The 27,419-nt window shown below is 43.6% G+C and overlaps 1 protein-coding gene across 4 annotated transcripts in view; it reads left to right on the top strand.

Moving 5' to 3' along the window:
- The window catches only part of CCDC134 (coiled-coil domain containing 134), a 286,310-nt gene that overhangs the window by 250,063 nt on the left and 8,828 nt on the right, over positions 1-27,419 (top strand). For 2 of the 4 annotated variants that reach the window (XR_012247767.1, XM_073644211.1), the window contains exons 1-6: positions 1,888-2,052; positions 13,845-13,955; positions 17,898-18,019; positions 21,317-21,401; positions 24,939-25,120; positions 25,443-25,514. Coding sequence is in view for 3 of the 4 variants with exons in the window: in XM_073644211.1 (XP_073500312.1) it covers positions 13,850-13,955; positions 17,898-18,019; positions 21,317-21,401; positions 24,939-25,120; positions 25,443-25,514 (567 nt within the window). In the remaining variant the exon portion in view is untranslated. Of the gene's footprint in view, positions 1-1,887; positions 2,053-13,844; positions 13,956-17,897; positions 18,020-21,316; positions 21,402-24,938; positions 25,121-25,442; positions 25,515-27,419 lie in introns of those variants that run through there. The other 2 variants (XM_073644214.1, XM_073644213.1) reach the window with 2 other exon arrangements.

The raw sequence follows: 27,419 nt of genomic DNA, 5'->3' as shown, positions 1-27,419 counted from the left end.
CGAACTCGTAATGACCTGTAGCATAATATTGGCTGGTCAGTTTTAGCATTCAGTGAACGTGGTAAAAAAAAATTTTTTGCACTTGGAATTTTTTTCCCATTTTCCAGTACAAGATATGGTAAAACCTGTGATGGCGTTTAAAAGTACAACTCGTCCCGCAAAAAATAAGCCCTCACATGGCCATATTGAATGAAAAATAAAAAGGCAAAATGCTCCGATCATAAAGGAGTTAAGCATGAGCCCCCCATGTCCAGCATGAGCCCCCCATAGCCTCTCGATAGCCCAATTATTATTATTATTCTCTGCCACCACCGTCCAGATTTGAAATATAATACAGGCCTGGGAGGACGCCTGTGTTCTGGTAGCGTATATGACTTCGGGATAGGAAACGATTACAGGACAAAATAAACAGAACTATTAAATTTTATTTTTAATCCAAAAGGGAGGCAGTGTTATGAAAAATATACAAGATTTTACAAAGGAGACAATTACAATACATAGGCAGTTACACAAAATAATAAGGATTAAAGCAGAAATTTACTATATACAGTTCGCAGGGATGAATCAGCATAGGTGGATGAGGGGCTCCCCAATTTGAGTGTTATCGAACGCGATACGTTGCTTATAGTATCTATACCCCCCTGGCAAACAATGCTCCTCTCTCCTCCGTGGATTCTCTTATACCTAAGGGGCGATCTGCCCAAACACACCTGTGGTGACATCATGTGGGCTCGGGCTACACCCTTATGCAATTGACAGACAAGTGATTGACAAGACCGCAGCTGTTTCCATTACTAGGCCAGTTATTGCTGAACTCACAGTGAGCATATGGTATATACACCTCTGATTCCAACACTTGGAATATATATACCCCGGTACGGTCACTGTCAACCCGTCAATAACAAAAGGAACTGCTAGCTGCCATCACCAATTGTTTATACAGGCCGATTAGACTCCCACATAGCCTCTTGATGTTCAGCAGGAGACCCCCATAGCCTCCCCATGTCCAGCCAAACATCCCATACACATGGAAAAAAAGAACACCACATACTCACTTCGCTCCCATTTCCCCAGCGCTCTGCTCCTGTCTCCGGGGTACTGACTCTCCGCAGTGCACAGCTGACATGATGAAATGACATCGTGTCTGCTGTTTCACACGCTGATTGGTGGAAGAGGTGGCTGACGGCCCTTCTTCCACCAATGTATTCACTGCCGTCTGAATCCTCAGGATGGTGACGGTGGGTGGGGAAGGGCACAGTGCGGCCTGTGGGCTACTGTTTTAAGCCCCTAGTCTGTCTCGGTCCGCAGGCAGGATGAGCACAGCCAGCGGGCCGCACTTTGCCCAGGTCTGATCTATGTTTCGGCTTGTGACATGACAGGCCTGTCATATTAGAGTGAGGAGGCTTATAAGTCATGCAGTGCTCCTCTGGGAAATTAAATATGCAAATTGCCTCTTCAGAGAGAAAAGGAACCTGAACTCTAGCGCCATCTACTGGAAGCAGTGATCTTAGAAGTCAATATCGACCCTTTAATGAGCCTTGACTCAGGACAGCATAAAAGCCAAACCGGAATCAGTTTGCAGGCAGGGAGTTGGTCTACACCTTGATTCTGGTTTGGCTTTTATGCTGGTTTGAGGCAAGGCTCATTAAAGGGTCGATAGTAACTTTAGTGTTGCTACGCCCCCTTCCTCTCTGTAGAGGCAATTACACCACATACACGGCTCTGGTGCAGAACAGCGCAGACGCAGAGACCCCGTGTAGCACTGCCCATAGCACACAGCGCCATTCTCCCCCGGCGCCAGTGTACGCCGCACACACGGGCTCTCGTGGTTACAGGGCAGACACGTCTCGTAGTAAAACTGGAGAAACCTCAACAAACCCCGCCCCCTCCTACACATGTGACTGATCACATGATCATGACATCATCAGGTCCTTTCGCTTACAGGGATCTGACATCGATCCGTCCCTTCCGCCCCTGGTAACAAGCAGCATGACAGCCCGCAGGGAGTGAGGAGTCATCGCTACCGCCGCGCACGGCTCCGGCTGCTGGAAGGTCAGTGCCCGGCGGGAGCGAGTGACGGAGACAGGTCCTGAGGGTGCGGGGGAGACACTGCTCACACCGGGGACACAGGCGGACCTCACAGTGCAGGGCGGTATACTGAGGGATCCCCGGCGCTGTATATTACACAGCTGTATACTGAGCGATCCCCGGCGCTGTATATTACACAGCTGTATACTGAGCGATCCCCGGCGCTGTATATTACACAGCTGTATACTGAGCGATCCCCGGCGCTGTATATTACACAGCTGTATGCTGAGCGATCCCCGGCGCTGTATATTACACAGCTGTATGCTGAGCGATCCCCGGCGCTGTATATTACACAGCTGTATGCTGAGCGATCCCCGGCGCTGTATATTACACAGCTGTATACTGAGCGATCCCCAGCGCTGTATATTACACAGCTGTATGCTGAGCGATCCCCGGCGCTGTATATTACACAGCTGTATGCTGAGCGATCCCCGGCGCTGTATATTACACAGCTGTATGCTGAGCGATCCCCAGCGCTGTATATTACACAGCTGTATGCTGAGCGATCCCCGGCGCTGTATATTACACAGCTGTATGCTGAGCGATCCCCGGCGCTGTATATTACACAGCTGTATGCTGAGCGATCCCCGGCGCTGTATATTACACAGCTGTATGCTGAGCGATCCCCGGCGCTGTATATTACACAGCTGTATACTGAGGGATCCCTGGCGCTGTATATTACACAGCTGTATACTGAGGGATACCCGGCGCTGTATATTACACAGCTGTATACTGAGGGATACCCGGCGCTGTATATTACACAGCTGTATACTGAGCGATACCCGGCGCTGTATATTACACAGCTGTATACTGAGCGATACCCGGCGCTGTATATTACACAGCTGTATACTGAGTGATACCCGGCGGCACTGTATATTACACAGCTGTATAATGAGCGGTCCCCGGCGCTGTATATTACACAGCTGTATACTGAGCGGTCCCCTGCGCTGTATATTACACAGCTGTATACTGAGCGGTCCCCTGCGCTGTATATTACACAGCTGTATACTGAGCGATCCCCGGGGCTGTATGTCAGGTATTCCTCAGTGATGACACCGGGGAGACCACGCAATATCTCGCCGTTGCCGTCACTCGGTCACGATTTCGTCAGGGATCCGCGAGCACACAGTCCACACTACTCCCTACGTAGGTATCGGCAAGCGACCAGTGAGCGTATGGCATCACACCTCCGGATTCCAACACATGTAATATGTGTATATGCCCCCCGTACGGTCACTGTTAGCTTCACGATAGCCCAATTATTATTATTATTCTCTGCCACCACCGTCCAGATTTGAAATATAATACAGGCCTGGGAGGATGCCTGTGTTCTGGTAGCGTATGACTTCGGGGTAGGAAACGATTACAGGACAAAAGAAACAGAACTATTAAATTTTATTTTTAATCCAAAAGGGAGGCAGTGTTATGAAAAATATACAAGATTTTACAAAGGAGACAATTACAATACATAGGCAGTTACACAAAATAATAAGGATTAAAGCAGAAATTTACTATATACAGTTCGCAGGGATGAATCAGCATAGGTGGATGAGGGGCTCCCCAATTTGAGTGTTATCGAACGCGATATGTTGCTTATAGTATCTATACCCCCCTGGCAAACAATGCTCCTCTCTCCTCCGTGGATTCTCTTATACCTAAGGGGCGATCTGCCCAAACACACCTGTGGTGACATCATGTGGGCTCGGGCTACACCCTTATGCAATTGACAGACAAGTGATGGACAAGACCGCAGCTGTTTCCATTACTAGGCCAGTTATTGCTGAACTCACAGTGAGCATATGGTATATACACCTCTGATTCCAACACTTGGAATATATATACCCCGCTACGGTCACTGTCAACCCGTCAATAACAAAAGGAACTGCTAGCTGCCATCACCAATTGTTTATACAGGCCGATTAGACTCCTGTTACAGGTAGCGTGTAACTTCAGGGGTGCGGTTTACAGAGCAAGAGGAACGGAGCTATTAAATTTAATATACTTAATCCGGAAACGTAGGCAGTGTTTCTAAAAAATATACAAAGCTGTTACAAAATGGGACCAAAACAATATACTATATACAATTCCATAGGATTAAAAAGGAATAACGAAAGTGAAGTACTAAACCTGATGTTGCAAGAATGGCTCTTATCTTTATGGAGGGAATTATTCCGATTTAGGAAAATGGAACACTCTCACAGCGAACTATGTCTTCTAGAAAATGAACAATGACAGAAACCCAAAGTCTGATTTTTATTAGATCAAGGTTACACCCACATCCGTCCCCTTGCTGAGCTAATATGGGGGCTGGTCGTGGGATGTGCTAGGTCTTTTAGAATTTTGAGATGCCCAAATTTCAGGATATCTTCGCTCCTGGAGGTCCCAGGCGAGAAATATCGTGGTCATGTTTTCTATCATGATTTTACCTTTCTATAGAGATGAAACATGGCATGGATAGCATCATCCATCTGGCCCATATTAAGTTGGATGCGTTTGGGTGGCCTTACGATAATCTAAATGAATGCATTATGTTTCTCACTTCGCTACGAGGCCGAAAATATATCTCCCATAAATATCAGATCGATGCAAACCCCAATATTCATCACTGATTAGACTCCAGAAAGTCTGAGACCAATGCATTGAACAAAGGAAGCTGTTGACTCGGAAGTGTACTTCTCCGCCTCTGAATATTCAAATCCTAGACTTAGTGTCTGGTTCTCAGAGCAGATCTCTGCTGTAATTACCTAGTCACTGCATGAGGTCCTACTTCAATGGATGTTGAAGTGTCAGCTCTCTCTCTCTCTGGATGTCAGAGCCGATCTGCTATGAGTGCCGCTCAGTGGTTGGCATTCATAGCAGTTGAGCACTTTTGTTACACATATCAGGGCTGAAGCCCTGCTATGTGTATCACAGGCGATCGGAAGATCGCAGTTTCAGAATCACCCGATCTATGAATATAAAAAAAGAATTAACTTGATCGGTAAATGGAGTAATGAGAAAAAATGTAAATGTCAGAATTATGTTTGTTTGTTTTTTTTGTTTGCCGCAACATTGCAATAACGGGCGACCTATAGATCGTATATACCCCAAAATGGTATCAATAAAAACGTCAGATCGGCATGCAAAAGAAAGCTCTCATCCGGCCCCAGATCCAAAAAAATGGAAACACTACTGGTCTCGGAAAAGGGTGCCTTTTTTTTTTTTTTTAAACAAACTTTTGATTTTTTTCACCACTTAAATAAAAAAGAACCTATACATGTTTAGTGTCTATGAACTTGTAATGACCTGGAGAATCATAATGGCAGGTCAGTTTTAGCATTTAGTGAACGTGGTAAAAAAGAACCCCAAAAAACAATTGTGGAATTGCACTTTTTTACAATTTCACCGCACTTGGAATTTTTTCCCCGTTTCCAGTACACAATATGGTAAAACCAATGTTTTTTTTCAAAAGTTCAACTCGCCTCGCAAAAAACAAGCCCTCACATGGCCATATTGACGGAAAAATAAAAAGGTTATGGCTCGGGGGAAAAAGGGGAGCAAAAAACGAAAGCACAAAAACGGAAAAGGGCTGCGGAGTGAAGGGGTTACAATAAACTTGGATATTTTATGTCCTGTAAGATGGCCAGACCTGTTCTTGAGGGGAGATATGAATCATTGAGGTTGGTAGCCTCTGTGATGTAAGCCTGGAAAAGCAGGCCCCAGCACGTATAGTGCTGAGAGAGTTAATAGGGTGTGACGGTGTGACAAGGGCTGGGTTTACCAGCAGTCAGAGAGATGGGTGGGACTGGCTGCTCACATATCCCCACCCTGAGGTGGGGTAAGGGAGATAAAAGGAGACTTGTCTCATTCAGTGTCTGTGAGTGGAGATGTGCAGACCTCCAGTGTTGTTTGTCTTTGCTAAGGAATCAGACTAAAGAGCTGGACGCAATCCCGAGCAGGCGAACCCACACTACTGTATGGACGATTTACTTTACATTTTCACTTTGTATCAGAAAAGGCTGTTTTTGTTTTGTTACCCTGAGCGATTTATGGAGTCTTAATAAACCAGCCTGGACATTTTACTGAAATCCCTGCCCATGCCTGCCTCAAAACGCAACCAAGTGAGCAGAAACGCTACAGTCCATTAAAATCCAATCCATTACCACTAGAAAACAACAGACGCGTTTCAATTCAGTGATGCGGGCAATGAGTAAAGACGTTTTTCTAGTAGTGATACATTAGATTTTAATGGACATACAATAAATTAGGATTTTTAAGGACTCTTTCCTGGATTTTTTACTTTCTTCTATTAGAAGACTTGTCTTACTACAAGCTTTTTTCTGTGCATTTGGGACTCCCTTTCCTCGGGTGAACTGATTACTTCCCTCTTTTTTTGACTTCTTCTTTAGTATAATCTGGGTAGAATATTTTCAATGCTTGTGAACAGGATTTCTGCGTGGAAGCTATACTGCAAGCCATATGAACAATGCAGCGGCTTATGAGTTAACCAGAAAAACTATTCCAACTCGGAAGAACAGTCCTGTCACTTACAGACTCAGTGTAAGACCTGAATATAATGTCTCCCTCCATGGACACCGACTAATTTTCAGATCTATGAACTTCACACAGCTCATCTATGTGTAGTGCGAACATCAGTTTATTGGCAATGCTTTATCTTAAAGGGGTTGTCCAGGATTGAAATGTGTAGGTCATCAATATCAGATGTGGTAGGACCCGCCCGCCCCACCGATGAGCTGATAACAGGTCCAGTGGTGGCCGGACGTGCGCTGTGTAGTGGTAGTTTCTGAGTACTGAAGCTCATCTCCTTGGAAGATGTTAGGAACTCACTGCTGACCGTGGTGTGAATGGCCCCATACAGTACAGTGAAATAGGTTGGGGATTTAGTTTTGACGCACTTGTTGGGGCATTTGCAGAGATGTTACTTGCTATCCCAAGCTCACAAGTTAAAGCAGAATTAGGAGTGCCCCCTTTTTAAGGGGGGGGGGGTTGTATGAAAGACCCCCTAACCTACTTCAGACCCAAGACTAGGCATCCATCAGTTCACCCCCAGTATAGTGATCGTACTCTTCTACTGGGGTTAAACAGAAGGTAAACAGAGTCCTATCTATTATTTTGGGGCACAATATGGTCAGGAAAGCACAGCGCACCATCTTCTGCTTCTTTGGTAGAACTACAAGTGACATCATGTAGTCCACGGTCTGTCACTCTGCCTGCCTTCCTTGTTCAGTACAGGGTGCAAGCGTAGCCTCAACCAGTGTTACAACTTCTCAAAAGACCATCATTAAAGGGGTACAATTTACAAAAAAGCAAAATATATGCAGCTAAAGTAATAAAAGTAGGTATAGTTACAAGCTCTAAGCTCAGGGCTCGTAGCGCGGGCCGCCCCTCCGAGGGCTCTCTGCATAGACAAGAAGTGAAGACACCCCGGTCTTTGGTCACTTGGCTGTAGCGTTTGGGGACCAGAATAGGATGTGATTGCACCCCGTAATGGACTGTAAGCCATAGTAGCACTTGGTATCACTAGTACATTTTCAGGAGGGAATAATAGCCCATGTGTACAGAACCCTGCTTTATTCACTGCTATTCAGGCTCTGGCCCATTTGCTTGAGCCTTAACCTATAGTTTATAGATTACTTGATTGAAGGAAAGAATTTAGAAAAAGTGTTGGAGACGTGTGGGATGAATGTTTTTGATTCAAAAGGAATGGGAAATTTAAAGGTCAGACTAATTCTTCTCAATAGAAGCCCTAAGGCTTTGTTCACACATGTTGGTTTTTTTTTTACGTCACAAATCTGCAGCAAAACTGATCTCTGGCAGGAAATCAACAGTGTCAAAAAAGCAGGTTTTGCTGCATTTTTTATGCTTTTTTTTTTCAGCGTTTTGTTCACCGTCCTTCTGTCTCTGTGCATGTACATAAAGTTCTGTGAAAAAAAAGAACCCCATTCTATTTAGCCAGCAAAAACGCTGATGCAAATTTTGCTGCTTTTTTGATGCATTTTTTCAGAGTTTTTTTCACCACGCATTTGCAACAAAAAAAAAGGTGTGAACAGAGAATTCTGGCTTCTCATACACTTTGCTGGTACTGCAAAACGAGCTGAAAATTTGCATAAAAATCTGTAGCAAAAAATTATGGAAAACACAACATGTGTGAACATAGCCTAAGAGTACACAATTTTTTTTTGTCTAGCTTTTCCAAAATTGTTATACTGTAACTACAGTAGGGGCATGTATGTTTGATCCAGAGTTTAGCCTGATACTTGTGGATTAATGTATACTAGGCATCAGGGGTGACAGGATAATGGGTTCAGGGGTTTCCATCGCACCTGGGCCCTGGAGCTTAGGGGGCCCAAAGATCTCTTTGGCTCATGTGAAGACTATTATTATTTAAGGCCTGTGGTAGTTGGGGGTCCTGTTGGAGACTTTGCATTGGGGCCCGCGAACTACAAGTTACACCACTGCTTGAATAAACTACTGTATGCATGTATAGGCGGGCGACACCTATAGACACATCTAAACCTCAAGCGAAACCAGAACACCCATATGTGAAGACTTGCACAATGACTAATCACACTGGTTTGCCAGGTATGTTTTGAGATCATTTTAAGACTTAGGGTAGTGATGCAGCAAAGTTTCAAATTAGCACAGCTTTCTCAAGTCTGATAACTCTTAATCCTTAGGCTATGTGCCCACAATGCATAAATGCTCTGGATTTTTTCCTGAGCGTTTCTGCATCTCCCTGGCGGAAAAAAACACATGCGGATTGTACATGCGTTTTCCTGCCAGGGACATGCGGATGTGAAGCGTTCTTCACTGGCATTTCCACATGCAGGTTGACAAGCGCTTTCCAGGCGATTTTAGCATTACTTGGAAAGTGCTTGACAACTTGGTCACACTATATAAATCCATGCAACCGGCATGGATTTATATAGTGTGACCCGAGAGAATGGTAAAAAATAAATATCCGATGCGTCCTGGCTTGCCAGCAGCTCGCGGTAGACTAAAGGACCTGCTGACGTCAGCGGTCACGTGTCCCGTCACATGACTAAATGACGTCATGACAGGTCCTTTTTAGACCATCGCGAGCTGCCGGCAAGCCAAGACGCATCGCTATGGACACCGGGGGCCATCAGAAGGTAAGTATAATGTATATTTTTTATTTTATTCTTTAACAGGTTCTATGGTACCCGGGTCCGGAGGAGAGTCTCCTCTTCTCCAAACCCGAGTACCATCTGCACATTGAAATGCATGGAATGCACATCTGCAGATATATGTTCCAATGCGAGTCAATGGCGGCGAAAACACAGCGCTTCCGCAAAATAATTGTTAGTGCTGCGGATTTTTCCGCAATGATAATCTGCAATGAAAATTAACGCAGCATGTGCACAGCACATGCTTATTATCATTGGGGAACATGGCAGGCCTTCTACCAAGCGTTTTTTAAGCGTTTCCGCAGCGGCAATTCCGCACACAACCTTACACGTAACCTAGAAGTCCAGCAATATTATGTCTTCACATTCTCACGGTGTGCAATCTGACATACAGCATAAACCTTCTCTGTCTTCAAAAATAAGCAGACCGTTGTCTGTAGTCTAACTTGTTTATTGGTGAGCAGATGATTGTATAGAAGTGAAATGTATTTGTGGTAAAACTACAAGACTACAAATAACAGGTATAAGTATTGAGCTTAGAATATCACATAACTATGACATTTACAATTAACAGTGAAAGCACACAGCAAGACGGAGCTTGTACATGTGAACTTATGACTTGTTAAATCAGACGGTGATTGTTACTAACAGTTCTGAATACACAATACCACAGAACAAAGATAGTTCCCTTCCCAGATATACTTTATCCAGGATAATGGAGTACTAGTAACATAATGCAGGAGAAAGTTTTACACAACTGCTTCTTACAAAATGACTGCTTCATCAGCAGGGCTGTGGAGGTGGAGTCGGTGTAAAATGGACTGACTCCGACCCCTAAAATTGGGTACAGTAATTCAATGCAGTTTGTGGGGAATATTTTTTCATAAGAGTTTGGGAAAGTTATGAAATGTCCTATTCCTGATCTAAGGGTCTAGACTTTTAGCTGAGATGAATCTGTGCTACAGTAAATTTATCAGTTAAACATGAGCCATGTATGAGGGAGTCGGTGTCATGGAAATTGAGGAGTCGGAGGTTTGGCTTACCAACTCCACATCCCTGTTCACCAGGACCTTCTTGCCCAATATGCATTGGTTTCTCCCACAATGCAATTGACAGCTTTACAGAAAAACATGTAATACAATTAGACGTCACCAGATTGTGCAATTACCACATTAGACGTCACTAACAGAGTATTACAGTTTATTAAAGTGACAACAGTAATTTTGACCTCGTCTTTTGTCCTAATGGGCAGAACAGGAGTCCATCCCTACAAGTTATGTAGGTACAGAGAAAAGGGGATAAGAAAGTATAAGAATTAGTGGAAAATTACAGGGAAAATAAAGAAATAAAGTCAGGCACAGTGGAGTGGTCAACCCTACTTATAAAATGCCATGACAAGCTGAGGGAGCTCACCTGACAGTCTGTGGATTGCTAGTGTGCTGTTGGGAAATTTTGATCTCTCCACATGGATCTGTGTGCGTCCGTAGTTGGGAGAGACATCTTTTGACATTGCTGCACTAGTGCTCCTGCTGCCGATTGGCAGCTTTCTCCCTGGAAGAAAGTTGTCCATCAGCAGCTTGTGATTCCTTTGATCATATACTGAAAACTTCTTGTAGTGTACTGGAAAATGCACATGGCAGACAGAGGGCCTTTGTTTGCCCCCAGATGCCACTACAGGCCATCGCTACTCACTGGTCCCATTGCGATTGTATAGATGGAATGACGTAGAGAGCTCCATCCCTCTGTTAAAAGTATTGTCTCAAAATGAATGTTCAGGTGCGCACCCCTTTAAACTTCTTAGATACTGTGGCACCTAAGGATCTAAACATCCAAAATTATTTCCGTTCCCATCCTTTACAGCAAGCGGTCAGCAGTTGGGTCACAGGGTTTTCCAAGAGCTACATGTTTTACTGCAGAGGCTTACACTGGTTAAAACTAACTACTCTAATATACAGCGCTGGCTCTCCATCACTGCAACGGCCTCTGACAGCCTGCAGCGGGGATGTCACAATTGCAGTATTAGTGACTGCTCAAGCCAATCACTAGGCTCAGCAGTCCTGTACCAACCACCTTGGCATCACTGCTGAGATTGACCACATCGGTTACTTGTGTTGTAGTCATGCCACCACAGCACCCTGTCAGTAAAGAATGGGGGGTAGTCTAGGAGAGCCTGTGGTAGAACAACAGTATTGATATTTTTAACCTCTGTAAGCCTTTGCATTAGAAAATTTATCTAGAATTACACTATTTCAAGCCAACATCCACTGTTGATGGTGCAGACACGGTTTATGTGTCCGTGCCATCTTCATGACGTAAGAGTACATTGATTCACAAGAACTTATGGGCAGCATGGTGGCTCAGTGGTTAGCACTGTAGCTTTGCAGCGCTGGAGTCTTGCCTTCAAATCCCTCCAAGGACAACATCTGCAAGGAGTTTGTATGTTCTCCCCGTGTTTGTGTGGGTTTCCTCCGGGTTCTCTGGTTTCCTCCCACACTCCAAAGACATACTGATAGGGAATTTAGATTGTGAGCCCCAATGGGGACAGTGCCGATAATGTCTGTAAATTGTCTGAATTGTAAAGCGCTGCAGAATTTGTTGGCACCATTATTATGATTAACGGCGTAGTTGAGTGGTAAGGGAATAATATTTGTGTTTTGCAGATGAACAGCATTGGTGTTTGCTTCCATCACTGGTGCTAGGTGTTCCTTCTTAGTACAGACCACAATGCAAGGACTGACCACAAGTCTCCTGGCCCAAACTTGATAGCCTCATACACATATGAGGAGGGTGTTGAGCTCGGGTCGGGAGAGGCTTTAGGGTGCAGTCACAAGTACCATTCTTTTTTCTTTTGTTTGGTGCAAATTTTTCTTTTTCAAAACTATCAGTGTATAAAAATATATTGTAAAAAAAGTGAAACGATCACATATGATTGCCTCCTCTTCACATTGTTTCACAGCTTTATTTCTCCATCATTTTGATACCGTTTATTATTTTCATGGTTATTTCAGTTCTAGGGATGCAGTTTCTTAGGTCATTTACATACTAGTAATGTTTTTCTAACTATTTTAGAGAAAAGGATTACACCTTCTGGATAAAACACAGTGCACATCTCCTTAGTTGACCTGTGGGTTGTAACCTTTAGGCTAAACTTTGGCCATGACACCTGCCACACAGCCATAGTTTGCTAGGTGTCGCCATTACATCATGACACAATACAAATGAATGAGATCACATTGTGATCATGAGGCTACTGCAACAAGCAAGTCACAAGAAATCCAAAGCAGGGAGACTTTTGTGACTTGCTTGTTGCAGTACCCTTGGAGTTGCAATGCGACCCCTATTCACTTATATTGCGCTGCAATTTAGGAGCGACACCTAGCAAACTATGGCTGCTTGCAGGTGTTACGCCAAAGTCACCATTTTTGCCCTATTGTCACATTCATGCTGCTCGACCATGGGCAGCATGAATGAGAACCAAGCTGCACAATTGCAGCCAGGTATGTTTTACGCTGCTCCAGTGTTTCAGAGTACGCACAATTTGAAAATCCAAGCGGGGACTGTGTTTCTTGGCTGACTAGTCCAAAGAAGTTCCCCGGTGGCTTCTTCCATCACCAGTTTAACAAAGAGAGAGTCCTGTCAGTCAAAGGAAATGGGGCGCGGAGAAGCAGCTGGGGATCGGCCTTGGACTAGTCGTCTGAGACAGATAAGGCCCAATTCATCAAAGCTTTCACGCCACTTTGAAAATTCAACTTGGAGTTGCAACTAAGTTTTGCGACTTTTGGCGTTTTCATGACTGTTTCTCCCAGCTTCACCAAAATTGTTGACGTTGGAGAGGGACGAGGGCACGGGGGGGGGGGGAGGGGGCAGGATGCCACAGCTTGTCTAATTCATGACGAGCTGTGGTGTTCACTACACCAGAAATCTTACTTCAGTACCTGACTGGTATAAGCTTAATAGTGAGGCGCACTGAGGCACCGATTTATTTATTTATTTTTTCCAACGCCGGTTTTGATGAGGAGGTGTGCTGGAGTCAGGCGTACGCTTCTTCATGAATAGGGAGAACCGGACGAGTGGCGTACATATCTGTGTGTGTTTTGCCACAAATGCTACTCCAATCCCTACTGGAGTAAGATTTGTGGTGCAGCAGACGCCGCCGCCGCTCATCGCCACGCCCCTGCATCTCCCACTTTGCCAGAACTGAACGGAGAATGCCAAAAGTTGCAACATTTTAGCGCTGCCTTATGTTGCACCAAATTTTGCAACTTTTCAAACCTTTCAATGCCAAAATATTGGCGCATAAGCTTTGATGAATTGGGCCCATAATATTGCTTCTTTCTAGTGACTTTCGAGTCACTCTTGTCTGTGTGTGCTGTGTAGGACAGACACCATAGAAGATAGTCTCCACCCAGCAGCTCAGAGACAACTGAAAATCAGAGAATGAGTCTGCAAAGGGAAAAAATACAGAATACAATTCATGTATTTGCCAGATGTTGTCATTCCTCTTGTACACACAAATGACCTCTGAAATGACAGGAATGATGTGAGTACATTGCTTGCTTGTCATCCTTTTGTCTGATCACTCAGTCTGTGTTTTCCTCTGTCTTGCAGGGCCCATGATGGATCTGGGCCAAGTATTGAGTTTTCTGCTGCTGGCTCTGCTGTCCTTGGGGAATTGCTCAGAGACAAACAAACAGAAGAAAGACACTGCGTTTGAAATCTGTATCCTTTTACTCTTTACATTAATCTCTTTTACCCCTAGGGTGTAAGATCAGTATGTCGTCTTCCTAACACAAGAACATTCTGTTTCATGATCCCTAATATGTTGATACATATGTTAATTCTTAGATATGACACAATATCACAGTAATAAGACTCCCTGTATATATTAGGGATTCACACATTACATGAGAAGAATAACATCTTATTGGCAATGTTGTGTTCTTGGCAGTCAACTTCTTAAATATCTTCTTGGTACTAAAATTATTAGCAATTAAGAGACAGCATTGCAGAACCGGATAATTAGATGGCACCAATCTGAGATCTAATAACCAAAAGACTGTCACAAAGTGTATTCGGCTTCTAGAAGGCATACATGGAGTACATTTTTCATTTTTTCCTTGAGCTTGAGGGGAGGGCAGTGGGAGGCAGATACAACATGTTATTAATTCGCTAGTATGGGAACTGCTATTGCACCATATGGTAAATGCTATGAAGAATTTGTTACTTTTCTTTTTTAACCATCACCTGTCCACAGATGCACAAAGTAGCACTTTGTAATGCTAAGTATGCAAACATGAATCATATGAAATTTGAATAGCATTACAGCTCTAGAAAATAGAAATAAATGAGAAATCTTAGTGCATAAATTGGCCAAGCAGACTTCTGTCTCTTAGAGAGGAGTTCAGACAGGCAAGTTCCTGGTATTTTGAGAAACGCTACCAGGTACACATGAATTGCAGTGTGCTACTTTGTTTTTATATGCAAGTGAATGAGGCAGCAATGCGACCCCTACAGTTCTGCAACCACGACAAGTAAGGCTATGTTCACACACGTTGTGTTTTGCCGTGTATATTTCAGCAGATTATTATGCAAAATTTCAGCAGGGGTATTAGGGGTAGCACAGATCTCTTAGGGAAATAACAGGGGCAGTTTTATACACCTCACCCCTGGAAGCGGACCTGCCTCCCCTCCTTGGAGAACTCCTCCCGGTACCATAGATGTTCTGCAACTCATGGGTGAGGACGTTCCTTAATTATTAGTTATCTAGCACTGCCTATATTTGTATAAATCTGTGAGTATTCTGGCTTTTTGTGTGTCCACGGACAACATTGAGAGTGAGAGTCTATATTTGATACCGGTTTACTCCTCTTGATTGCTATTTCCTCTTGTCCATCAAATTTTGGCTGGACTCTGTAACAGGCATTGATCTGGTCGGGATAGATCATCCCTGACCGACCACGGCGTGTCGTAGGAGATCTAGGTCCCTGACCTGACATGGTTTTTTTCTGTTTGGGTCTATACCGTGGTCATCTTCTCTTTTTTATTAATAATTATTTTAACTAAATCTATTAAAGGTTAAGTATTAATTGCTTTAATGGATCCTTTTTGACTGGATATCCATTGTGTCTGATTCAAATCAGTCTCCTGTGCTGTATTTCAAGTCGCAAAAAATGCAACTTGTATCTGATATAAAAAAATTTTTGCGACTTGATTTTGGTTCTTGTGGTACTTTAGGGGTTACAATGAGACCGCATTCACTTGTATTGCACCAGCGATATATAGTAATCTTTGGTCATGCATCATGTTGTGGCTAAGATCGCCGTGTAGCCCCAACCTTTAGTCAAAGGCCAAAAGCATGTCCATATAGCCTCCGCCTGGCTGGTATACATCATTAGGCCTCATCCTGACATCCGTGTTGCACATACGTATTTTATCCATCTCTTTCTCGGATACAACACATACCCCTTTTATTCTGTGGGGCTGTTCAAATGTCCGTGGTTTATTCCTTTTTTTTGGTGGACTGTGTGTCCGTGCAAAACACAGAGACGTCTGTTTTTTTTTTTTTTTTCAAACAGCACAGATGAAAAGGGCCAATACAAGTGTATGCGTCCGTGAAAACCATGTCCAGCACATGGATGTTCTCAGTGTGTAATCTATTTGTTGTCTGATTTTAAAGAGGTGGTCCACTACATAGGATAATGCGCCCATCGATTTACACCTTTTAAATAAGTATTTTTGTAAATACCTTATTTTGCCATATTTACCTGTGAGAGGCGCTATATCCGCTCGCTCAGTCCACATCACGTGACCCCAGCAGCATTTCACCGCACATCACAGCCCAGTATCCAGCCCGCACTTTCCCTTCTCTCCATTCATTGGCCGCAAGCGCGCGCTGGATACTGGGCTGTAACGTGCGGTGAAACTCCTGGGGGAATCCAAGAAACCGGGAAGTTGACACGACATCAGCGGATGTGAGCGGCGGCTGCAGCCGGGGTCATGTGATGCGGACTGAGGGAGCAGCGATAGCGCCTCTCACAGGCATATATGGAAGCAGAAGGAATTTACAAAAAATGCTTACGCTGAAACCAGAAGTTTACATACACTATATAAAAAGACACATATGCATGTTTTTCTCAATATCTGACATGAAATCAGAATAAACCTTTCCCGTTTTAGGTCAATTAAGATTACCATAATTTTTAATATTTGCCAAATGCCAGAATAATGAGAGAGAGAGAGAATGTTTTAAGGCATTTTTATTACTTACTGCAAAGTGAAAAGTTTACATACACTAAGATTACTGATATCTTGTCTGATTTCTTTAGACTTTCCCATGATGCTACACAAAGAAGCAGTGTGTTTCAGGTGTGCATTAAAATACATCCACAGGTGTGTCTCTAATTAACTCAGATGTTGCCAAGAAACCTATCGGAAGCTTCCAAACACATGACATCATCATATGGGCAGGCCAGAATTGTTTAAAGGCATTGTAATATTGGTGTGTGTAAACTTTTGACTTTGCAGTAAGTAATAAAAATGCCTTAAAACATTCTCTCTCTCATTATTCTGGCATTTGGCAAATATTAAAAATGATGGTAATCTTAATTCACCTAAAACAGGAAAGGCTTATTCTGATTTCCTGTCAGATATTGAGAAACACATGCTTATGTATCTTTTATATAGTGTATGTAAACTTCTGGTTTCAACTGTATTTAAAAGGTGTAAATTGATGGGGGCATTATACAATGTAATGGACCATCTCTTTAACATTGCTAATGATAGGAGAAGTTTTGTAATTTATTTAGCCATATGTGGAAAAACACTGACACCAGTACCATTTTTTGTATACTTAAAAAATATTTACTTCTGAATGAAACCCTTCATGCAAAAAAGACAATTTGGAACAGTGAAGATGACTGTTGATTCATCAAAACCTAATATAGAAACAAAATGAACGTATACCCTGCTGTAAATAAGTAAAAAGCAATAGTGCATATAAATCACATAGGTACCACCAAAGTCAAGGTGTACCCAATCGGGGCGGTCCTAACCAATGTGAGGATTCACAAGTCTGCAGTCACATAGAGGGACTGCAAACTTGTAGCCCAAGGCTGGACAACGCCTTTAAGGAATATATATAAGGAGCTCTTCCTGTCAGATACATTAAACAAACACAAAAAAATGTGATCTGAACAAGGGCTTAAAGGGAACCTGTCATGTGCTTCATGCTACCTAAACCGCAGACAGCATGAACCTGACTCTGACTGCAGGATCGCAGCCAGGTGTATTATTCTCTGAAACGCTCTGGTGTTTCAGTGAGAATATAGTTGGAAAATCTGGCCTGTGATTAGACTAGTCGGCCATATTCTCCCTGCATCTATCTAGATGATTGACAGGTCTCTCGCTATAGGAGAGTCCTGTCAATCACCTGCAGCAGCACTGGGAGAATATATCCATATCTTGTAAATACAGAATAATATACCTGGCTCCAGTCCTGCAGCCAGAGTCTGGGTCATGCTGTTTGAGGTTTCGGTAGCATGAATCACGTCTCTAACAGATAATTAGAAATATATGAAGGTTTATTTTTACAGACTGTACTGTACGTTATGACTGTTTTCTGGAAAGATTTATTCCTGCTTTTTAGGCCTTGACAGATTGCAGATAAGAAGCTTTTTGAGGTGAAGAGGAAGGATCAGATCAATGCCCTCAATAATCTAATTGAACTAAATGATGTCAACCAGCAGTACAAGATTATTGACATAATGCTGAAGGGTCTTTTCAAGGTGAGATTCTTCCCACGCCTTGTAATGCATGTGCCATGCTACCGCCGATTGTGTGGGCACCCTGACTGACTAGAGCATTTACACTACAAGAGTATTGTGCACCAGCCACCTTACAACGCTCTTTTCATGGTAATGGTGCACTGTAAACAGGCTGCCAATCGACTGATGAACAAGGAAAACTCTAATTTGGTGAAATAATCTTTTGTGTTGCAGACGAGATCATTGTTCTCAGCAGAACATCGACAGGACCTGCTGTGCTGCCGAGAACCGTGGCAGCATATTCACACTGCACAACTTATTACAGATTGTTCAGTGTGTATCTGAGATGTAAACAGGCTATCAAACCTCCGCTGATTGGTAGATACACTGCTCAAAAAAATAAAGGGAACACTTAAACAACAGAATAAAACTCCAAGTAAATCAAATGTCTGTGAAATCAAACTGTCCACTTAGGAAGCAAAACTGATTGACAATCAATTTCACATGCTGTTGTGCAAATGGAATAGACAATAGATGGAAATTATTGGCAATTGTCAAGACCCACTCAATAAAGGAGTGTTTGTGCAGGTGAGGACCACAGACCACATCTCAGTACCAATGCTTTCTGGCTGATGTTTTGGTCACTTTTGAATGTTGGTTGTGCTTTCACACTCGTGATAGCATGAGACGGACTCTACAACCCACAGAAGTTGCTCAGGTAGTGCAGCTCATCCAGGATGGCACATCAATGCGAGCTGTGGCAAGAAGGTTTGATGTGTCTGTCAGCATAGTGTCCAGAGGCGCTACCAGGAGACGTGGAGGGGGCCATAGGAGGGCAACAACCCAGCAGCAGGACCGCTACTTCCGCCTTTGTGCAAGGAGGAACAGGATGAGCACTGCCAGAGCCCTGCAAAATGATCTCCAGCAGGCCACAAATGTGCATGTGTCTGCACAAACGGCTAGAAACCGACTCCATGAGGGTGGTATGAGGGCCCAAAGTCCACAGATGGGGGTTGTGCTCACAGCCCAACACCGTGCAGGACACTTGGCATTTGCCACAGAACACCAGGATTGGCAAAGTCGCCACTGGCGCCCTGTGCTCTTCACAGATGAAAGCAGGTTCACACTGAGCACATGTGACAGACATGACAGAGTGTGGAGAGCGATCTGCTGCCTGCAACATCCTTCAGCATGACCGGTTTGGCAGTGGGTCAGTAATGGTGTGGTGTGGCATTTCTTTGGAGGGCCGCACAGCCCTCCATGTGCTCGCCAGAGTTAGCCTGACTGCCATTAGGTACCGAGATGAGATCCTCAGACCCCTTGTGAGACCATATGCTGGTGCAGTTGGCCCTGGGTTCCTCCTAATGCAGGACAATGCCAGACCTCATGTGGCTGGAGTGTGTCAGCAGTTCCTGCAAGATGAAGGCATTGAAGCTATGGACTGGCCAGCCCGTTCCCCAGACCTGAATCCGATTGAGCACATCTGGGACATCATGTCTCGCTCCATCCACCAACGTCACGTTGCACCACAGACTGTCCAGGAGTTGGCGGATGCTTTAGTCCAGGTCTGGGAGGAGATCCCACAGGAGACCATCCGCAACCTCATCAGTAGCATGCCCAGGCGTTGTAGGGAGGTCATACAGGAACGTGGAGGCCACACACAATACTGAGCCTCATTTTGACTTGTTTTAAGGACATTACATCAAAGTTTGATCAGCCTGTAGTGTGTTTTTCCACTTTAATTTTGGGGGGTGACTCCAAATCCAGGCCTCCATTGGTTAATACATTTGATTTCCATTAATGATTTTTGTGTGATTTTGTTGTCAGCACATTCAACTTTGTACAGAACAAAGTATTCAATGAGAAGATTTCATTCATTCAGATCTAGGATGTGTTGTTTGAGTGCTCCCTTTATTGTTTTGAGCAGTGTATTTACTCATTGTTGCTCTTTTAACGATGCAAATCGGGTGGTGTGAATATATCCTTGCAGTCACAGAGTTAAATAAATAGACAAATAGACTAAATGTATAAAACACTGAATAAAATCCCTATTTACTGAAGGGAGTTCTCTGCGACTCCATGGTTGGGATCTGACCTGCTGCCATTGCATTCACATGAATAGGATTTGCTGTAGTAACAGATGCAGCCAATTCTGGGCACGAGCTGCAATGCCTCAGTAAGCAATAAAGAGGACCCTTCAGGCTGTGTTCACATGTTGCGGCCACATCATTTTATTTCTGCAATCATGGCAAAAAAAGCTTTTTGTTTTGTTTTACAAAAGTCATTGTTCAGTAAATGCACTCAATACTTGGTCGTGGCTCCTTTTGCATCAATTACTGCATCAATGTGGCGTGGCATGGAGGCGATCAGCCTGTGGCACTGCTGAGGTGTTATGGAAGCCCAGGCTGCACTTGTACTTGTGTCTTTGTTGAATGGCAGCAGCAGTGATACTGCATTGACAACACTGCAGCCAATCACTGAGCTCAATGGCTCATGCTGTTTGACTACTAAGGCTGGTTTCACACATCTGTGTACCACAGACCTGATGCATGGACTGGCCCCGGGTCTCCTGATCCAAACTCCACAGCCTCATATGTCTGTGATGCAAGTAAATTCAGGTCAGGAGACCTAAAGTCAGAGGACCCTTGACTGGTCCTGTACTCAGATTGGGATATAAGAATTTGTGAAATTGTCCTAAGGGTGACTATTTAAAGGGAATCTGTCATGTTCAGAAATGCGATTTACCTGCACGTAATAGGTTAATCTACAGTAAAGCGTTAGCATCTTTCTTGTCTGCCTTATTGGAGCAGCAGCTGCAGGAAGAAAATGAAGTTATATCCTCCCTGCATCTGCTCCTGTCCAGTGATAGGAGCGGTTACACTCACCCCTGTCTATACAGTGAGCGCGGATGTAACATTGATTGACAGCCTGCTGTGCAGTTCACTACTGAACTGTGAGGTTTCCAGCAACCACCACTAGAGGGCGCTGATTGCATAGTGTCTTTTTGTAGAGATCTGTGTGTGCATTTATGTCTCCCTCTAGTGGCAGCTGCTTGTTATTTGTAACATTTCATTATGGCCAATTGGCTGCAGTCAATTCCGATAATAAAACATCCCAAACAATGGTCTCTTTATCGAGCTTAGTTACATTTATTTGTGCATCCATTATTAATCATCCTGGGAGAATGGTAGAGGCCGGGCTCGATATCAGTGTCCTAACTCATGATGGATTTACTGACCATATCCCAGTTGTAATGTAACTATATCTGCGCTGTGTTGACTAATGGAAGCTCCACAATTGTCTGATTTCCTGTGCCAGGTGCTGGAGGACTCTCGCGCTGTTCTGATCGCTGCAGGAGTCCAGCCTGACGGCCCGTTCCCTGCGGATGAGAAGATTAAAGATGGTGAGAGATGGCCGCACGTGGCTCATCTGTAAATTAGAAGCCATACATTACATGAAGTTGAGAACTTTTTTTTTTCTTACTCTTGTGCATTTCCAACCTCACGGCTACATTCCCACCATGAGTATTTGTTGAGCTGTTGATGTTGCAGATCTTCTGTAGTATTTCCTCACCACTTAGGTTATGTATTTTTTATCACCTCTTTTTTTCTGCTGTGGTTATGTCTCCTTTTGGTGTGTCCTGTTATAAATAAAGCTGCTTTGTTTTGGATGCTGCTCGTTAATTAGCTTTGATAAAACTTTATTTTTTTGTGCATTTCCGCTGTAGAAATGCACTAAAACCGCAAACGAGGTTTTTACCTGCAGATTTTTCTCATATCATTCATTCAATTCTGTGTGGAATAAAAAAAACTAAATGAAACTCATATTTACTACAAGATGATTGGACATGTCACGAATCTCATGAATGGTCAGTTTACGAGGCTTTAAAAAATGTGGGACTGAGATTTCCATAAATCCCACTCGCTTTGCTGGAGAGGTAAGATGTTGTATATTTTACACAGCCTCATAAATGCATCAAATACTCATTGTGAGAATTTAGCCTAAACATTGTTGTACAGCACGGTGGCTCGGTGGGTAGCACGGTCTTGCAGCATCGTGGTCCTGTGTTCAAATCCCAACAAGGACAACATCTGCCATTAGTTCTTATGTTCTCTCTGTGTCTGTTTACTCCAGTTTCCTCGCAGAAGACATATTGATGGAGAGTCTAGATTGTGAGTGTTGGCAATGACTGCCAGCTGGTATACCGGTATAACCTATAGGTTAAAGTTCCAGCTGGGGACCATAGTCTGAGACCCGCCTAGTCCAGCACTGCCCCTATCCAGCTTCTCCCAGCACTGCTAGAGGTGATTGACGGCTCTCCCCTTTAGCAAGGACCTGTCAATCACCTAGAGCGGTGCTGGGACAGAGTGTCAGAATAATATACCTGGCAGTAATTGTTCAGTCAGGCGCTGGGGTACCTGCTGCCCGCGGACTTGGAAGCAGGAGTCGGGGGACAAGTTCCCCTAAAGCGCTGTGCAATATGTTGGCACTCTGTTAGCAACAGATATAACATAACTGTATAAATAAAGGTCACAGAGTATATCACTATTTTGTGTCATTTTCTACTCTTAATGTTTTTATTGAATGATAAGTAACTGAATCTTAAAAACGGATTTCTTTCTTCTTTTTAGTAATGGTGTCCGCTATCTTTTATAAAATCAAATGTTCACAGCCGTACTTGACAACTCTATAGATTGTCTGCAGAAGACACAGAGTACAATGTCTTAGGGATAGGAGACAATCCGACTCCTCTGCTGCGTCTACCTGTCTACTCCTCCCAACCAGTATTGTGGGAGCACATAGAGTAGAGAGAACCCAACATCCACAGGACAGAATACCAATCTGGGTTTGGAATTTGGCTGAAAAAAAAATCCATTTCTCTAAAGTAAAAATGGGGGGAAAAAATAAAGTATAAAGTACAAATGTACAGTACAGACCAAAAGTTTGGACACACCTTCTGATTTAAAGATTTTTCTGTATTTTCAGGACTATGAAAAATGTACATTCACACTGAAGGCATCAAAACTATGAATTAACACATGTGGAATTATATACTTAACAAAAAAGTGTGAAACAACTGAAAATATGTCTTATATTCTAGGTTCTTCAAAGTAGCCACCTTTTGCTTTGATGACTGCTTTGCACACTCTTGGCATTCTCTTGATGAGCTTCAAGAGGTAGTCACCGGAAATGGTCTTCCAACAATCTTGAAGGAGTTCCCAGAGATGCTTAGCACTTGTTGGCCCTTTTGCCTTCACTCTGCGGTCCAGCTCACCCCAAACCATCTCTATTGGGTTCAGGTCTGGTGACTCTGGAGGCCAGGTCATCTGGCGTAGCACCCCATCACTCTCCTTCTTGGTCAAATAGCCCTTACACAGCCTGGAGGTGTGTTTGGTGTCATTGTTCTGTTGAAAAATAAATGATGGTCCAACTAAACGCAAACAGGACGGAATAGCATGCCGCTGCTAGATGCTGTGGTAGCCATGCTGGTTCAGTATGCCTTCAATTTTGAATAAATCCCCAACAGTGTCACCAGCAAAGCACCATCACACCTCCTCCTCCATGCTTCACGGTGGGAACCAGGCATGTAGAGTCCATCCGTTCACTTTTTCTGCGTCGCACAAAGACACGGTGGTTGGAACCAAAGATCTCAAATTTGGACTCCTCAGACCAAAGCACAGATTTCCACTGGTCTAATGTCCATTCCTTGTGTTCTTTAGCCCAAACAAGTCTCTTCTGCTTGTTGCCTGTCCTTAGCAGTGGTTTCCTAGCAGCTATTTTACCATGAAGGCCTGCTGCACAAAGTCTCCTCTTAACAGTTGTTGAAGAGATGTCTGCTGCTAGAACTCTGTGTGGCATTGACCTGGTCTCTAATCTGAGCTGCTGTTAACTTATGATTTCTGAGGCTGGTGACTCGGATAAACTTATCCTCAGAAGCAGAGGTGACTCTTGGTCTTCCTTTCCTGGGGCGGTCCTCTTGTGAGCCAGTTTCTTTGTAACGCTTGATGGTTTTTGCATCTGCACTTGGGGACACTTTCAAAGTTCCAATTTTTCGGACTGACTGACCTTCATTTCTTAAAGTAATGACGGACACTCGTTTTTCTTTACTTAGCTGCTTTTTTCTTGCAATAATACAAATTCTAACAGTCTATTCAGTAGGACTATCAGCTGTGTATCCACCAGACTTCTGCACAACACAACTGATGGTCCCAGCCCCATTTATAAGGCAAGAAATCCCACTTATTAAACCTGACAGGGCACACCTGTGAAGTGAAAACCATTTCCGGTGACTACCTCTTGAAGCTCATCAAGAGAATGCCAAGAGTGTGCAAAGCAGTCATCAAAGCAAAAGGTGGCTACTTTCAAGAACCTAGAATATAAGACATATTTTCAGTTGTTTCACACTTTTTTGTTAAGTATATAATTCCACATGTGTTAATTCATAGTTTTGATGCCTTCAGTGTGAATGTACAATTTTCAAAGTCATGAAAATACAGAAAAATCTTTAAATGAGAAGGTGTGTCCAAACTTTTGGTCTGTACTGTATTCATATAATATATACACATAATATACACAGTATGGTCCAAAAAACGCTAGATGAATAAAGCCTGTGCCTTCAGCAGTACAGTATACAGTTCATTGGGACTCTGAAGAGAGACGTCCCAGTGACAGATCTCTTGAGGCGACTCTGCTGAACCTCCCCCAGCCTGCATGGCAAACTGGAAAGTGGAGCTGTGCAAAACAGCAAGTTTCCGTCTGTGTGTGCTACCAGAATGAAAGATATGCTAAGTCAGGTTATATAGAGAGCGACATTAAAAAATAATCAATAAAATATATATATATTTTTTAGTTAATTGATCCACTCCCTTTAGTAATTCTTAAGTTTTGGATCTAATGATTCTCTTCTGTTTTCCACCTTCTTTCTGTAACATGGTTGCAGCCTATTCACACACTGTGGAGAATTCTGCATTCTTTGGTGATGTCGTACTACGTTTTCCCAAGATCGTTCACCATTATTTTGATCGAAATTCCAACTGGAACAACCTGATTCGGTGGGGTATCGGCTTTTGTAACCTGAGTGGTATCTTTGATGACGGTCCACATTCGCAGCTTCTTGGCCTGGTATGTCCTCACCTACTATCATGACCTGCTGCTCTGTGTTTGTGCCTGCAGACATAGCCATCTGTGATTCCCGTTTGCTCATGCTTCCAGCTGTGAAGTCGACATTACAAAACCTCAAATCAAGGCCGTGACCCTTCTGCACTGTGATTTCAGCTCTGAATTCAAGTTAAAGTTGTTCTTGTGTCTCCATCCTGTGTAATATTCCCAGCTTACAGTGTGACCTGTATTAGAGCTCATTGAGGGCAGGTCCCATTGCTGTATCTATAGGTGTAGACTGCACGTGGCTTATCTGACAGCTTTGCCATTACACTTCACCTTATAGATGTCTCAGGAGTTGGGTATCAGTGAAAAGTCTCCGGATTATCGAAATCCCTTCAGAACTGAAAATATAGAAGTAAGTGTATTTTCCCTTTTACAAAGTGTGGATTTTGTTAAGTGCATGGGACAAGCCATAGTAAGCAATCAGTCTGTGCTCCAGTACCCTCCCACTATAGATGGATCACAGACTGTGGGGGCTCAGCAATAAGGGGCTTAAAGTCAGAATAACGTTCCTATTGAATGAGTTGGCTGTATGCTTTATGCTTGGATGAGGGGGTCCTCAGAGTCAGACCCGCTCTTTATCGCCATTCCTCATTCTGTGCCTGCTGAATTCCTTTTACAGTTTCAGAAAGCCCCTGTGCCCGGCAGCAGGGTAAAAAAAAAAAAACTGGCTTTACCCTCCCTCCCTGAGTCCGAGTGTCTGTTCTTGTCTGCAGCCAATCATTGAGCGCAGCTGCTGTCTTCTTAGGCTGAGTGTTAGAACCTTGCTCTTAGGTTTTTTCCTTGCTGGTCACATGACCTTGTTGGCCTATTTAGTCCTGCTCCGCCCTTCTAGCTTTGCTGGACTTCATTGTATATCTACTTTCTGGCTAGCCTGTGCTCTGTATCTAACTCTGTTAGTTTGCTTGGTCTTCGGACCTCTGTGTTCTATATATTTTGTTTGTTCGTCTGTCTGCTACTATTTCTATTAGGAGGTGTCCATTTTCCTCCCAGTCCCTAGTATTTGTAGGGATTCCTTCCCCACATCTATAGGTCTCCGTACAGACTAGCTGAGGACTTTAGCAGGTCTGATCGCAGGATCAGGTTCCCTGTTACATCGTAGGGATCAAGCTGAGTTCTATCGTAGGGACAGATCTCCTCTCTTTCCTTAGCTCTGGTAGCAGAACATAACAGTAAGTCCAGCCTGCAAATTCTCTAAGGAAAGATTTTTTTTGTTCCATCATGGTGTCGGTTCTGGATTTGGCTCATCGCCTGCAGGGACTCTCTCTGGAGGTGACTGAGCTCCGTCAGCACGTGAGTAACTGTCCTGGAGCACATTTCTTGGAGCCTAAGGTACGTTTGCCTGATTTATATTTTGGTGAACACCAAGAATTTTTTTCATTTAAAAATGCTTGCTTATTGTATTTTCGTTTGAGACCCAGGTCCTCTGGGGATGAATCCCAGCGCATAGGGTTCATAATGTCACTTTTGCGCAAAGAGCCTCAGGAGTGGGCCTTTTCTTTGCAACCTAGTGATACATGCTTTAGATCAGTGGATAGTTTTTTTTCTGCTTTGGGGCTATGATATGATGATCCTGACCGTGTCTCATCTGCTGAGACTGAGTTGAGACGTTTGAGACAGGGATCAGGTAATGTGGAAAAATATTGTACTCATTTCCGTCGGTGGTCTACTCAAATAGGGTGGAACGATTCTGCTCTGAAGAGTCTGTTTCTTGCTGGGCTTAGTGAAAGGGTTAAAGACCTGCTAATTGCTTATCCCACACCTGAAGATTTGCAACAGGCTATGCAATTAGCTATACGGGTGGATAGGAGACTGTGTTCAAGGGTTAATGAGAGCAAATCCTCTGCTATGTCAGTTTCTGGTCATGAGAATGTGTGTACTGACAGTGGCGAGCCGATGGAGATTGGAGCGATGGCACCTCGCTCTCAAGAAAAGGACCGCAGATTTTCTGAAGGTTTGTGTTTCTATTGCGGAAATTCTGGTCATTTCATTAAAAGCTGTGTGCTTCGTATGAAGAAAGAAAAAAAAATGGTCAATCATGCCCGTATTGCCTTTTTAAATTCCAAGGGTGTATTTTTAGCTGCTTCCACTATTGCTCAGGAAAAATTAATGGAATTTCGGGTGTTTGTCGATTGTGGGTCTACTCTGAATGTAATTGATGGGGGATTCTTGGAAAAACTCAATTTAAAACCCGAACCTTTGTCATCCCCCATTGCTGTGGTTTCTGTGGATGGCTCCCCTTTGAAGAATGTTACTCTCA

This window comes from Phyllobates terribilis, unplaced genomic scaffold (assembly GCF_046119375.1).
Source record: "Phyllobates terribilis strain yellow unplaced genomic scaffold, ASM4611937v1 Scaffold_8__6_contigs__length_399053987, whole genome shotgun sequence".
Lineage (NCBI taxonomy): Eukaryota > Metazoa > Chordata > Amphibia > Anura > Dendrobatidae > Phyllobates > Phyllobates terribilis.
This window is presented reverse-complemented; position numbering and strand designations above follow the sequence as displayed.